The sequence below is a fragment of the Heloderma suspectum genome, chromosome 16, assembly GCF_057233095.1.
Source record: "Heloderma suspectum isolate Gila_16-S chromosome 16, 16-S_ref, whole genome shotgun sequence".
Taxonomy (NCBI): Eukaryota; Metazoa; Chordata; class Lepidosauria; order Squamata; family Helodermatidae; genus Heloderma; species Heloderma suspectum.
The window spans coordinates 2,729,242-2,744,376 of NC_139473.1; the positions used below are offsets into that span (position 1 = coordinate 2,729,242).

General features: G+C 51.7%; 1 protein-coding gene across 6 annotated transcripts in view; it reads right to left on the reverse strand.

Moving 5' to 3' along the window:
- SSH2 (slingshot protein phosphatase 2) overlaps nucleotides 1-15,135 on the reverse strand; it is a 128,137-nt gene that overhangs the window by 32,903 nt on the left and 80,099 nt on the right. For 5 of the 6 annotated variants that reach the window (XM_084823148.1, XM_084823147.1, XM_084823146.1 and 2 more), the window contains 3 exons: nucleotides 9,097-9,200; nucleotides 8,349-8,413; nucleotides 782-903 (listed from right to left, as the gene is read on the reverse strand). In XM_084823148.1, coding sequence (XP_084679274.1) covers nucleotides 782-903; nucleotides 8,349-8,413; nucleotides 9,097-9,200 — 291 coding nt within the window. Of the gene's footprint in view, nucleotides 1-781; nucleotides 904-1,950; nucleotides 3,513-8,348; nucleotides 8,414-9,096; nucleotides 9,201-15,135 lie in introns of those variants that run through there. The other variant, XM_084823152.1, reaches the window with a different exon arrangement.

The following is a 15,135-nucleotide window of genomic DNA, read 5'->3' on the forward strand; positions in this document are numbered from 1 at the left end:
AATGAAAGACTCCAGCACAGACATTTAGGTCCCCAGTGTTGAAGCCCCATTTAACAGCAACAGCCATTGGGAGACCCTCTCTTAACTGCAGGGCTTTGGAAAGCCATCTTGCCCAGTGGCCATTGCTGCCTCTTGTGTCAGTGAGTTCCGCAAGCTCAGTTATGTGAAAAATGACTTTGCTTTGGTCCACCCTGAATGGGCCAGCAATGGATTAGTATTACGAGGGGGAATCCTCTTGGCGTTTGCCGCCCACTCCACAGCTACCATAACTTAAAAGGTCTTCCACCATAGGCCCCTTCTTGTGGCTTTAAGGCAGGGGTGTTGAACCGCTTTCAGATGGAGGTCTGAATTCCATTCTGGAGAAGCTCTTGTGGGCTGCACCCCAGTGGTGGGCGGGGCCAAAGGCAAGGGGGCAGGGCCACACACACACACACACACACACACACAGCTTATTTTAGCTTGAAGCTCTTCCTGGCAGTTGCTAAGCCTTAGGAGAGGCATTTCAACCTTTTAAGATGGGGAAAACCACACCTTAGCCGGGAATCCACAGAAGGATTGGCAGAAAGGGGAAGAAAGCGTGGTCCCGCAGAGAACCCACGAAGGCCCGAGATTCAATGCCGCTGCTTTAAAGCCAGTCCTTGCTGGAAAACAGCTCCAATCCCAAGCTATAAAACGGCTCTCTCCAGCTCTACCGTTTCTCCTTTCTAGAAGAAAAGGTTCTCAACCGCTCACAAGGTTACAGGCCTCGGTGAACGGCCTCTCCCCGACGGACGAGACGCACCTGTCGTTGGAAGAGAAATCCATGCCAAGCACAATGCTTTCCTCAGTGTCCTGCCGGCCGTTTGTCGAGACCACCACCATGTATCGTGTGCGGTTCTGGTAGGTGCTTTCCAGTCTTACGGCCTGGAAGGAGAAAGGAAAGGAAAGATGAGTGGCCGTGTCTATTGTGTGCAGATCTCGGCAGAGGCCTGCCTCGCTCCTGGCCCCATCACCCCCAAGAGGAGCTGGGTGTCACACAAAAGGGCTCAAGCCCCCACTGTCAGCCTGAGCGAAGAGGAGCCTGCCATCCCCCTCCCAGCATGCCCTCGCACAAGCCGAAGCCACAGAAAGGGCCCAGAGGAGGCCAGCAAGAAGCACCCTAAACAAAGCCAGCTTCTGTGTAATGAGGACGGATTCAGCACCCGTGTTAGCCAAGGTCCAGGCCAGGGCCGGCCGATGCTGCATTACGCCAAGCAACAAAACAGGCGGGTTTTGCCTGGCTTATCCTGCAGGAGGAACTGAGGCCCATGATGGCACTGAGAACTCCTCTCCACGAGCCGCCAATTAGGATTTCGTCAAGTCCAGGCACTTTTAACCCTCTCTCTCTGCCGCCGTAAGGGCTGGAAACTTGCTTCTCAGTTTTGAAAACCAAAGTGAGAATTCTCACAGGATGGTCTCGCCTCCCTGCTCCCGCAGCACAGATGTTGGGCTTGCAGGGGGGAAGAAAATAAACTGCGGAAATCCTACGCAGGGCATTACCACAGGAGCCCCTCAGGGTCTTTCGAATCAAGGGAGCAGTTTCAACTAGTGTAAAAAGTAAAACCTGATTACATACGTACAGTGTGTGCCTTGACGCAAGCTCCCCCACAAGAGTCTAAGAGGATCCGTCCAACTGGAGCGCCCTCCCTCCCCGCCCCAATTTAAGAATAACTTCTGCTTCGTCTGCTCTGCAAGGGGAAATTAAAAGCACCAGTCTGCCGGGTAGCAAACGGGGCCTAAAAAGGGAGCAGACAGACGAAGGAAGCCTGGTCCCAGTTCCTTTTCCTCCCCTCGTTGCAGACCAAGAATAGCCGGCAAGTTTTGGAGCCCCTGGAAGGAGCTGACTGGGCACAAGAAAGCCTTCTATAGCTGAAGTCCCCGCCCCACCAACGCCGAGCTGGAAAGGTACGTCCTCGCGCGGACGTGGCATACCAGGAAACCGGCGTCATGCAGCGCAGCCGGCTTGCGAGAAGCCGAGAGGAACTGGCCCCGCGTGGCCTAGCGATGCCCATGGGGAGAAGCGGACGCTGGGAGACGGGCGGGACAGGGGTGAGCCGCTGGCAGACGCTCACGTTGTCTGGCTGTCGCGCTTCGTTCCCGGGACATTAGCAGTTTTTAAAGACGTTACCTATCAGAGAAACCTAATTAAAGATGAACTAGGCCACCGCCACAGAGGTGTCGATTACAGTCTCTGGCAAAGCAAACTGTTTTGTTTGTTTCGCAAAAAGAACCGCTTCTGCTAAGGTCCATGGCCTTTCGCGAAGAGCTTCCTGAACAGAGAGGCTGTTCAGAGACCTCAGTCACCCTCTCCTCCACAGCCAGCATGGAAACACGCGCTCCTTGCAGGCTAGTAAAAATAAATACATTGCCTTCTACGAGGCAGACTGGGGGAGGAGCGACGGGGTGATCCATTCTCTCGCCACCAGTCCGCTCACTCGCCTGCGTAGGATCCCTAGTCGCCTATGTGACCGGGCAAGTTGTTAACTGTGAGGCGGCATTTACTAGACGCAGAAAGGATGCCAAGTGCTTGTCTTTCCTTCTCCGTGCCAAGGTATCTGGTCCACTAGCCACAATAGCTAGACAGAAATTACATGTATGAGACCACTGCACCTCTGAAGCAGATCCCAAGATAAGGGTGGGTGGCTCCTTGTTGAACTTACCGCCTCTTTATTCATGGCTATGGCATTGGCCTAGAGCAGCCTTCCCCACTCCAGTGCCCTCTAGATGTGTTGGGCCACGACTCCCAAAATGCAGGGATGCTGGGAGTTGTAGTCCAACACATCAGGGGGACGCTAGGTTGGGGATGGCCAGCCTACAGCCAGAAGTAGGCAACCTGGTGTCCTCCAGACTACATTCCCATAATCCCTGACCACTGGCTGGGGCTTATGGGGGGTGTAGTCCAACACATCTGGAGGGCACCATGCTGCCTACCCCTGGCGTGTTCCAGCAGGGCTCTTTCCCCTGCAAGGCTGGCCCCGGCAGCATGTCCTGCTATAAAGCCAGGTTCTAAGCTGGGGAGAGCAGCCCATCAGAAACGTCAGCTGGTCCAGAATGCTGTGGCCAGACTGTTGACCAGGGCCAACTACAGGGAGCAGTCAACTTCTTGGTCCCACAACCCCTCCACAGGGATGGAGGACCCATTAAAATGGTCCGCCCCAGGCGTCTTATGGATCCAAATGGATTCTTGAGCGCGCTTGGGGATTCTCTGGGGCACGCCAACGGCCACTCGGTCGAGACCCTGGTGGGTGGCTGGAATGCCGCAATCACTGGGGCATTAGATGGGGTGGCTCTGAAACGCCCCTCCCCCTGAACAGGGCTCGGACCACACCATGGTTTAATTCGCGGTTACGAGCTCTGAAACAGGAGGTGAGACGGCTGGAGCGCCGGTGGCGGAAGTCTCCCTCCAAAGACCATCAGACATGGGCTAGAGCTGTATCTTCAGCCTATCACGTGGCGGTGAAGGCAGCAAAAAAGGAATTTTTTTTTTGGAAGGCTGTTCCAAGCGGTCCGGAAGCCTGGTCGGTCCTGCGGCTCCTGAACCACTGGAGCATTCTAAGGCCTCCTGTGAGGCCTTGGCAAGGCACTTTGCAGATAAAATTGATCAGATTAGGAGTGTTATTCCATGCGCTGTGGATACAGTTAGCGAGCAAGAGGCTGCCTGTGGCAAACTGGTTTTGTGGGATCGGTTCCAGCTTCTTCCTCCTGATGAAGTGGACAAGGTGCTTTCATCTGTAAGGCCGACCACCTACTTACTTGGATCCTTGCCCATCGTGGCTCGTTATGGGCTGCAGAGAGAGACTGCGTGAGGGGGATCCGGGCGGTGGTGAACGCCTCCCTTGAGGAGGGAGTGATGCCATCAGCCCTCAAGGAGGCAGTGATAAGACCGCTCTTAAAGAAGCCCTCCTTGGATCCTCAAGTTCTGAACAACTTTCGCCCAGTCTCAAATCTGCCATTTTTGTGCAAGGTGATTGAGCGAGTGGTGGCGATGCAGTTGAAGGCACACTTGGAAGAAGCCGATTATCTAGACCCATTTCAGTCCGGCTTCAGGCTTGGGCATGGGACAGAAACGGCCTTGGTCACCTTGGTAGATGATATGAGGAGGGCTCTGGATAGGGGTGAATGCTCCTTCCTTGTTCTCCTCGACCTCTCAGCGGCTTTTGATACCGTTGACCACGGTATCCTCCTGGACTGCCTGGAGGGGTTGGGCATTGGAGACACCGTACCGCGGTGGTTCCGGTCCTTCCTCTCTGGCAGGTACCAGAGGGTAGCACTGGGAGAGGAGGTTTCGGACCCGTGGCCACTCACTTGTGGGGTGCCACAGGGTTCCGTCCTCTCCCTGATGCTATTTAACATCTATGTGAAGCCGCTGGGGGCCATCGTCAGGAGGTTTGGGGTGCAGTGTCATCATTATGCGGATGACACGCAGCTCTACCTCTCGTTCAAATCTTCACCAAGGTTGGCCGTAGAATCCCTGTCCAAATGTCTGGAGACGGTGAGTGGCTGGATGGGGAGGAATAGGCTAAAGCTGAACCGTGACAGGACCGAGGTACTTTTGGTGGGAGACAAGAGGAGGCTGGGAGATGCTGACCTGGTGTTGAATGGGGTACGGCTACCCTTGAAAGACCAGGTCCGCAGCCTGGGGGTCATTTTGGACTCCCAGCTGTCCATGGAGGCTCAGGTGTCAGCTGTGAGCCAGACAGCGCTGTACCAACTCCATCTGATACGGCGGCTGCGCCCCTTCCTTCCCGACCATCTGCTCCCATCAGTAGTACATGCCCTGGTCTCCTCTCGTTTAGACTATTGTAATGCGCTCTACGTGGGGTTACCCTTGAAGATGGTTCGGAAGCTGCAGCTGGTACAGAACGCGGCGGCTCACCTGATTAAAGGCAGCCACCGGCGAGATCACATCACTCCAGTGCTGAAGGAGTTGCACTGGTTACCAGTTGTTCTCCGGGCCAAATTCAAGGTGTTGGTTTTGACCTTTAAAACCCTATATGGTTCCGGCCCAGCCTATCTTAAGGAGCGCGTCCAGCAACACCAGACAGGACGCTTAACAAGATCAGCCTCGGATGGCCTTCTCTCTGTTCCATCAGCCAGGACAGCTAGACTGGTGGGGACGAGGGAGAGGGCCTTTTCTGTGGTGGCCCCCACTCTGTGGAACTCCCTCCCTAGGGAACTCCACCATGCCCCCTCTTTAAAGAGCTTCCGCCGTGCATTAAAAACATGGTTGTTCAGGCAGGCATTTGGGGTGGGTTAGGGTATTTTAGAAAACGTTTTTATTGTAGAATTTTATTGTCTTAAACTGTTTCATTATATGCTGTACATTGCCCAGAGTGGCTGGGTGACCAGCCAGATGGGCAATTAATAAATTTAATAATAAATAAATAAATAAAAATAAAACTCCCTTGTTACAACAGCTTCACTCACTACTGGTTTCTGGGCAAAGTGCTGGTTATGAGCTATAAAGCCCTATACAGCTTGAGACCAGGCTACCTGAAAGATCGTCTTCTCCCGTATGAACCTGCCCAGTGCCTAAGATATTCGGCAGAGGCCCTTCTTTCGAGACCATCTTCTTGAGGCATGCTTGGTGCAGGACCTTCTCGGTGGCTACTCCCTGGCTGGGGAACTCCCGCCCATGGGAGGCTACATTCACTTCCTCTCTGCTGTCCTTTCACCAGTAGGCAAAGACAGCTTTATTTAGGTGGATCTTTGGTGTGTAAGAGAGTCTGTTGAACAGAATGCTGTTTTTACTCTGTTATTGTTGTGTTTTAATAGTTTTTAATTGTTTTAACGTATTTGCTTGTTGTTGTTTTTATCAAGTTCTATTAGTGATTGTAAGCCGCCTTGAGTGTCATTTTTGGTAGAAAGCTGGGTTACGAGTCAAATAAATAAATAAAGTGCACGCATGCGTGCGCACACACAGAGTCCAGCTCACGACTAGGCTCTCCAGAGGCCTGTCCGGCAGCAAGCGGATTAGCGTAATCTAATTTGCTTTGCTAAACCAATTTAGGCAGCAATAACAAGCAGGCTGGTTTTGACATAAGACCACCACTGAACAAGCGTGGAGTCAAAGGGGACGGCTGGCCTCCAGCCGCTGAAACGGAGTTTGATGAGCAGCGAGACAGAGAGAAAGGAAGAGGACAGGCACTTTTGCAGGCCCTACACAGGGCTCCTCTTCTGACATGTATTAAGAGTATTTTGGAGACTTAAGACGCACCCCTGTACTCTATTCTCCCTCCTTTCTTACTACGCATCTGTGCTAGTCAAAGCTACCGAGTGGTCTGTTCAAACGTAACCCCCCTACGTACATCGCCAGAGTGTGTCTCCTCCGTGGCATCAACCCATGCTACTCTGGGGGCCGCCTCGAGTAGCGGATTCCATGTCACAGCACGAAACGTGGCTGCCCACACGACCCTGGCAAGGTAGACGCTGGGGTTGAGCTACAACCGGGAAAGCTCAAGTTGCCTGGGTATTTCTATTTATTTATGTTAAAGTCATGTTTCTCCAGCTCCCCAGCAAAAAAAAAAAAAAAACCTTCCTGGAGCAGCTGACTTGTTATACGTAAAACAAGAAGGTCCTCCACCTGCAGGCCTACTATGGAAAGAGACACGACATGAAAGGAAAAAGGGATGGGGAGGGAAGAGGAAAAATCTAAGGAATGTTCCAGCAGCGTTGGAGGAATGGCTCCACCTCCGCCTCTCACCTCCTTCAGTACAGCCCACTGGAATGGCTGCTGGTGGGGACAGTTGCGGGAGGGGAGCCTTCCTGGAGGAGGTTTTTCAGCAGGGTGGGCTGAACCGGCCCACATCCCCTTTACCTCCCTACGAAACAATTTTGTGCTCTCACTTTTTCCTGGAAAGATATGAGGCTGCTTTTATATGGAGCTGGATCACAGATGCATCTAATTCACTGCTGCCTCTTTGGCCTGGCTCCAGGATCTCAAGCAAAGGTCTCCCTTCGAGATCGCCTGCAAGCCAAGATGATCCCGGGGCTCTCTGAGCACCACGCAGGTTCCCCAATCATTCGGTGGCATTCCTAAGACGTTTGCCCTCTGCTGCCCTTCTTCCTCCCCAACCAGGTGGCGTGTCTGCCTTCAAAAGGTGGAATCTGCTCAAACTCCGCCACGGTGCCTGTGCCCTGAAGGGCTGTCTCCTGAAGTGTTTATTTACCCCTTCAGAAAAGCATGCTGGATGGGTTCAAAGTCTAAAGCTGCTGCCCTGGCTGTCCCTCTCCACCAGGGAGCCAAGGAAAACTGGAAATCTAGCCAACTTGCACTGCAGCTATTGGCCTGCCACCGGGGTGCTTTCTAAACTGGAAAGCTGGCTCAGGTACGGAGTGGGTAATGCCTGCGTCAGCCTCCTTCCAAAGCTGAAAGGGCTGTTTTCAAACACTGTGTCTGAAAAGCCTCAGAGGCCTCCTTGAATCAGAGGAGACCTGAGAAAGAATCCCGAATCCTGTGCCAAAGGAAGCTGAATTCCAAAACGGGTGTACTCGAGACAAACGCGACGCTCTTTGGCTACTTCGTTCTGCTTCTCCTAGTCGTGCAGAGACGTCAGAGGGGAGGGGGGATTCCGGGGAGTGTTGGGGGCAGATTGGGGGGGACCCAAAGCCCTCACCCTCCCGAGACATGGCCCTGGAATGGGGGGGGGGCTGGAATGGGCGCCAAAGGAGAAGAAATTTGGTATGCTAGCTCCAGGAGTGGCATATCCCCCCCCCCCCCGGCATCCAAGACAGACAGACCTTCCTTCGCACAGGGAGACAGCACTTTATGCGTCTCTGGCCCAACAGCTCTGAGTGCCGGCTAGCGATGGCTCAGCCCCAATCTGAGCAGATGATCAAAAGAGTGCCCCCTGTGTGACCGCCGCACTCCAAGTTTAGCGCTGCACCAAAAGGAGCTATTGTCCCAGAGCAGGGCACCCCTCATCCCGCCCGCAGAAGGCCTAGCTGATCAAAATAACCCCAAATAACGACCCACAGAAACGCACACAGTGCAGCCAGTGATCATGCCGAACGAGGAGGCGCCAATCTGCTGGGAGCTGGAGGGAATGCCAAGCCCCCCTTGCTGTAGGGGGCTGGGAGGGCCTATCAGGAGACCAGGAGTGGGGTGGGCAGGACTGTGGCTTGCTCACGTGGGCATTATCTGGCATCAAGAATTTGAGGGACCCTCTTCAAGAAGCTGTCCGCAGGTCTTCAGAGAGAGGGTGCGAGAGGGAGAACAAGGGTAAGGGTGTGTGTGTGTGTGTGTGTGAGGAGGGAAAGGGGGAGAAGGTGAAAGAGAGGGTGGGGAGAAGAGAGAGGATGTGGCTGCCAGAGAGGGAGAGCTGACTTACCAGCCTGATGTTGTCTTCTGGTCGGAGGAGCAAGAACATAGCTTGCAGGTGCTGCTGGAGGTCTCCTGGAGCAGAGGAGGGTCAAGAAATGAAGCCAACACACGTACGCACTGCGTTTTCCCTCCGCCCACCTCCCCAAACTCCAGCATTTGCGTGTTTAGGCTTCTCTCCCCATTCTACCCCCTAGGCTCAAAGACAGGGGTCCACAAACACTAGCCAAGACTCTATTTATCATCACTACGACTCTTCCCACAAACTCCCACTGAATGAGGAGGCCTTTCCTAACGTGGTGCCCTCCAGATGGGTTGGACTACAACTCCCATCAGCCCCAGCCAGCCATGTTGGGAGTTGTAGTCCAACACATCTGGAGGGGCGCCACATTGGGGAAGGCTGCACTATATAATTATAGAAAGTGTAATAATGAGTTTAAATGTTACTTTCTGATTAGTTTACGGAAAAGCATAATTTCAGGATGATTATATTGAATTGTAGTTAATACAATCAATGTTGGATCTTACCCTTTTATGATATACAGGGCAAAATATCATTATGTACTATCGGATATTTTATACTGTCCAGTTATTCCTTTCTCTATCTCCTTATGCAAGTAAAATGCTAAAATAAATCAATACACCCCCAAACCAATAAATAGACCAATTTTCTTGCTGAGTCATGCAGGAGAGCCAGCGTATAATCTGGGTCTTGTGGGGGGAGGATGAGGGGATCTGGGGGGGCGGAGGGACGTTACCTGCATGTTTGTTGCGCCGGTGGCTGATCCTGGGGGTCGACGAACCATTTCCACGTGGCAGGAAGAGGGCTGCTCCTTTGACCGTGAGAAAGCTTTCGCTGATGCTGAAACAGGAAGAAAGGAGGAAGAAAGGGGGGGGGGGGAGGAAAAGAAAGAAGAGAATGAATGGATGCTCTTTCCGTAAATTTTCAGGCCATTATAAATATAACACTCAGCTACCACTCATGTTTAACTGGATGCATAAAGGGGACCCTCTGTGTAAAAGAGAGAAGGGAGCATTTGGGAAGACAATGCGTGTCTCTGTGTTTCTCAAGACTGGCTGGGGATGATGGGAATTTGCAGTACAACACATCAGGAGGGCCCCAGGTCGGAGCTGGCTGCTCTATGGACTAGAGGTTAGCAGGGCACCTGCTACAAAAGCATGTGCTACAAATGGCAAGGACGGTAATTGTGACAGCGGCTGCATGGAATTCTGCAAGAGCCTGTCTCCCAAAGACACTTCTTAAAAATGAAACCCGTGCATGCCTTTACGGTGGCTGGCTTCTCAAATGAGCACGCGTTTCTTTTTTGCAGGCATCTGCAACCCGTTGCAAAATTCATCCCAGCCGCCTTGGAATCTCGCTCCCTCTCATCCGCAGACTCTGTAGCTCATGCACCCGTCTTTTGTTTTTTAAAACACAGCGTGTGACTTTTATGACAGAGTAAACCAGAAACCGCAGCGCTAAATGATCCAGGCACACCCCAAACGCTGCCAAAGGCCTCCCCCGACCCCAGTTCGCGCTTCACAAATGAGGACAAGGCATGCCAACATTAAATGCACCCAGGAGACCAACAACTTCTACTTCCCATCTCGTGTTAAATGAACCAGGATCTCTCTCTCTCTCTCTCAATCTCTTTCTGTGCGTAAGGTTTATTTAAAGAAAAGGAAGTTTAATTAAAGCTCCCAGCCACTCCAAAAGAACCCTATAAAAATTATTTTTAAAACATCGCTCTTTTTAAAGGAGCATGCCAGTTTCAAAACCTTCCTTGAAGGAGGAGAAGAAAGCCAAGATTCCTTGTTTTGTGTTACCACAGTCCAAGGTAAGGTGCAGCAACGATCATTCATCCGGAAAGTGGGAGCCTAATGCTTCGGAGACCAGGAGAAGCCCTTAGATGGGAGGAGGAAGTACTTCGCTTCAAAGCATGTGCATGCGGCTCGAATGTTTAGGAATTATAAGAAAAGAGATTGAAAATACAAAACTGCAAGTGCCGACAGCACGCGAGTCCCATTATGCGGGCGTGGTCTGCAGCCACCAATAGACCTTTCTCTCAGCACCATATATGAGGGGTGTTGATCCTCCAGCTCATCTGGGGTCCCCCATATGGCCACGCCCCTTTCCACTAGCCCCACCCCTTCCCCCAACCTTTGCTCATTTTGTGGCTTTCCAGGTTTTGTGCAGTTTTCCCCCCATTCAAAAAGGTTGCAAGGCCTCTGCAAAGATTTAGCAACTGGTGGTAAAAGCTTGAAGCTGAAATACAAGGGTATTTTGCCCCACTTCTTTGCCTTTAAGCCATGCCCCTTTTGCCTTCGGCCCCACCCACCAATGGGAAGCGGCCCCGAGAGCTTCATCAGAAGGGAATGCAGCCCTCCAGCTGAAAGGGGTTTGATACCCGTGCCATCCACAAAGTTACATACAGGACTTTCTCCTTTCACGAGGAAATCCACACACATTCATATTCAACCATAGTTTAATTTGAAACCTGGATTCAAGGCAGGATAGATAAAATGATTTTAACGTTTTAAAAGCATCAGTTAAAAAAAAGATTAGCTGCAATTAGTTGTAAAAAGTGTCTTGTTACCAAAAAAGAAGAAGAAAGAAAATGAAATAAAGGACTGCACAGTGCAATCCTATGTGTGCCTACCCAGAAGTAAGCCCCACTGAATTCAATTGGACCTCCTCCTACAGCTGTCTGGGGGATGCTGGGAGTTGTAGTACAACACACCTAGAAGGCACCAGGTTGGAAAAAGCTGCTTTACCATGGAGGAGGAGGAAACCTGACTTCCAAGGTCAAGCATTAGAAAGCATTAATTTTATTATCTACATGTTGCCCTTCCACCCAAGGGCCCTTTGAAGCCACTCACCATAAAAACATAAAAGCACAGAAATCAGTAACCGAGTAAAAACGCCACCTGGATAACACAGCACAAACAGGTGATGAATCACCTTTATCACAGTGGCGAATGAACAATATTGATAACCATATCAGACCCAAACAGAGCGGCCATTTGCTTTTCATGTCAGGGAGTCAGCACCACCTCGCCCAGGAAGTACCAAGTCCAGGCTGCTAAAAAGTTCTGGGCATTAAAGGCCCACGATGCAGCACACCTAACACCAGGTAAGAAGCCTTTGCCTTCAAGGAAGGCAGCTTGCTTACTGCCCTCACCCGTGAGCACAAGGTGGCAAACACAAAGCCGTTCGTTTCAACTGTCCCTCTCCTGCGAAACAAATGACAATCCTGCACTGCCAAAGGGCCGTGGGCCACATGAACAGAGCTTTTGGAATTTCTGCTCCTAGGGAGCATAAAGGCTCCATTCAAGTTGTAAACAGATAAGACTTTTATAATTGTGGCAACCATTGAAGGTCTATGTTCGGGAACATGCATGCACTAGAAAGCAGGAACTTGACTTAAATTGACGGATTTTGACATGAGATTGGCTCGGCAATTTAAAATCAGCCCTTTCTCCATCCTGGAGTTACATTCATTTCCCAGTACATGGGAGCACAGCAGCGCATAAACGCAGAGTTTCTAGGCATCTACATCCACCTACTGATACAGGCTGGACAGCCCCAACTCTACTCAGCTTGAGTCACCTGAGGGACCCTGGCTATCACTTTGTAACCTTTGCCTGGAATTTCTTCCCATCATTATCCTAGGAACGCAGGAAGCTACCAGGTCAAACCATCAATCCAGGTACCCCAGCAATAATGGTACTTCTGGCCTGCGGAACGGATGCGGCCCGCCTGGCCTCTGTGTGCGGCTGAGGACCCTCCCCGTCCCAGAAGCCCCACCTCTTGAGAAGGGCAAGAGCAGCAGGGAAGGGGGAGAGCGCTGCATTTCAGTGGGGCTCCCTTCTTCACCAGCCAGCCAAAATGGTGCGATCTGGACATGGAGACAGAAAAAGTAGTGTGTGCTGGGGGGCGGGGTAAGAGTGTGTGTGTGTGTGTGTGTGTGTGAGAGAGAGAGACAGACAGAGAAAGTAGAGTGTGTGTATATGGGGGGGGTGACAGTGAGAGAGAGACAGAGAAAGTAGAGTGTGTGTATATGGTGTGTGTATGAGAGAGAAAGCAGTATGGGTGTAGGCGTGTATATGGAGTGCATGCATGCATGGGAAAGAATGGGGTGTAGGCGTGTATATAGGAGGCATGTATACAGAGTCTGTGCACAGGAACAAACTGGTTCCAGGCAAGAACGTCAAAATCGCACCCTGGGGGTGGAGATGCTGGCCTGCTTTGGGCTGGGGTTCCGCCCACTAATGCCATGTGCACCCCTCGGGCCAAAGGAAGTTTCCCCAACCCCATTCTAGCCCAGGACTGCCTGCTCTGACTGGCAGCTGTTCTCCCAGGTCCCACTCCAGGAAGGGCTTCTCCCATCCCCTGCTACCTGACCCACGGAACTGGAGAGGCCAGGACTAAACCGGGGGCTCTGCCCCTGAGCTACGGGCCTCTGCCCTACTCGACGCTTCCTCAGCTCCATTTCACCGCTTCAAACCCCAGATCTTCTGCACAGCTCAACCCCTCCACCGTCATCTCTAGATGAAAGAAAAAGTCCACACAGGTGAGTTTGGTCTGCATTTGTCCCTTGCTCCCCAGCCAAAAGTTTAAACTCTATGCTCCTTGGGCAGAGATCTGTCTTTGTGGCAATTTGCAAAGCAACATCACACACACACACACACCAGCTGCTCTTTCCAGGTTTCCTGCCAGCTTCGAACTGGAAGCGTTTTCTTTTTACCAGGAGGCATTCAACAGGCTAACTGGCATTGAACGTCCCCCATCGGAGAGGCAAAGTGCAGCTTTGCCACTGCATCTCACTCAAGAATGTGGAAAAACAGATCATTCATGTACAATTGGAGAGGAGGGCAGGGGGGAGAGATCCAGGAAGGTCAAGCAAAGCTGAACAGAACAAGCAAGAAAAGCAGCCATTGTACTCAAACACAGTAACAGAAGCCCAAGGCAGTAAAACAACATGGCTAAGAGTCCAACCTCGCTGGGCAGTTGCGGAAATACAGCCCAAGCAACTCAGCTTTGCCTGGAGCCAGGGGAAGCTGAACGCACACTTTGGCTGCAGCTATGCAAATCTGAGCATTCCATGCGCCTCCTCTGTACGTGCTCTCCCCAGAGGTAAGTCTTGTATTAGCATTGGCAGATTTACAAAAACATCATTATTTAAAAGGAGGGCGTGCACAAGCGCATATGTCCATAACGCGATTCCACAAAAACAAAAGGCTGCACGGGTTGCGGTATTCCCCCACCTGAGCTCTCTTTTTTGAAGTTTCTAGCCCTCATGAGTGGAAAGATGTGCTCAAAAACCTGGTGACATCCCAAAAGGTGGAGGGGGTGGCTAACACTGCCTGCAGTAGGGTGCTTCACACCTCTCCTTCCCCCTTCTTCTCCCAGGGCAGGCAAAAAGTTACACAAGTCATTTATTGCAGAGTGACGCAAAAACAAGGGAGTTTGGCTTCATTCTGCAAAATCTACACTGTGCACAGCATTTGGTTGGCACCAGATTTCTCCCTTAAATTGCAGGGCAAACAGAGGTCTGTGCCTACGTCAAAGAAAGCCAACGCTGAAGACAGGATGGGGGCAAGAAGGGAACAGAGAAAGAGAGGCTGCGTCAACGCCGAGCCAGTGAACGAGAGAACAGGGAAGTTGAGGTTCCAAGAAAGGAAGTCAAGCCCCACCGAGTGTGGGAAAGTCGCGTCGGCTCGCACACAGCTGCTCAACGTTAACATCTGCCCAACCGCAGACACTCAGAGGAGCAGAACACCACAGTGGTGGGGTCTTCGCAGCCTCCGGCCGCCATGTGGCAAGGTAGCCAGAGCAAACTCTGGCAGAGATGCGTAGGGGAAGAAGCTAGTGCAGCCCCAGATGTAGGTCCGATGCGATGCATGGCACGGGTTATTCAGCATGCAAAAACAACGCCGCTTGGGCAAACCACTGCAAAATGCCCTTTGGGAATGAAGAGAGAGGAAACAGGGACTATTACCTGACAAACCCAATGAAGGCTCATTTCTGGGAAGAGCCATCTGGGGCAACCAGGTGGCAGGAATTCATGTCTGTTCTTGGCTCGTAGGGGCTGGCGACAGCAAAAATTAGTAATTATAGCTCACTGCTTTAGACAGAGTTAGATGATTGGTCCGTCCTGCACAATGTGGTGCCAGTGTGGCGTAATGGTTAGAGTGCTGGACTCAGGAGATCTGGGTTCTAGTCCCCACTCGGATATGAAGCTCACAGGGTGACTTTGGGCCAGTCACTGACTCTCGGCCTAAACTGCCTCGCAGGGTTGTTGTGAGGATAAAATGAAGAGGAGGAGCCGTCTTGGGTTCCTTGCAATAGGAAAAAGGCCTGCTTGTTCCAGCATTCTGTTCACACAGTGGCCAAACAGATGCCCACATGAAATGCCCACAAGTAGGGCATCTACTTCCCGCCCGTGTTCCCCAGCAGAGAAGGCTGTCAATGGCTACTAGTCCTCATGGCTGTATGCTACCTTCAGAATCAGAGGCAATATGCCTGTGCACAGGCATATTGCCTCTGATTCTGAAGGTAGCATACAGCCATGAGGACTAGTAGCCACTGACAGCCTTCTCTGCCATGACTTTGTCTAATCCCCCTTTAAAGCCGCCTAAGTTGGTGGAAATCACTACATCTTGTGGAAGTGTATTCCAGTTTGACTCCGTGCTGTGTGAAGAAGTCCTTCCCTTTGTCTATCCTGAATCTCCACCATTCAGCTTCATAGGAAGACCCTGTCAGGTTCTAGGATTATGGGAAAGGGAGAAAAAAT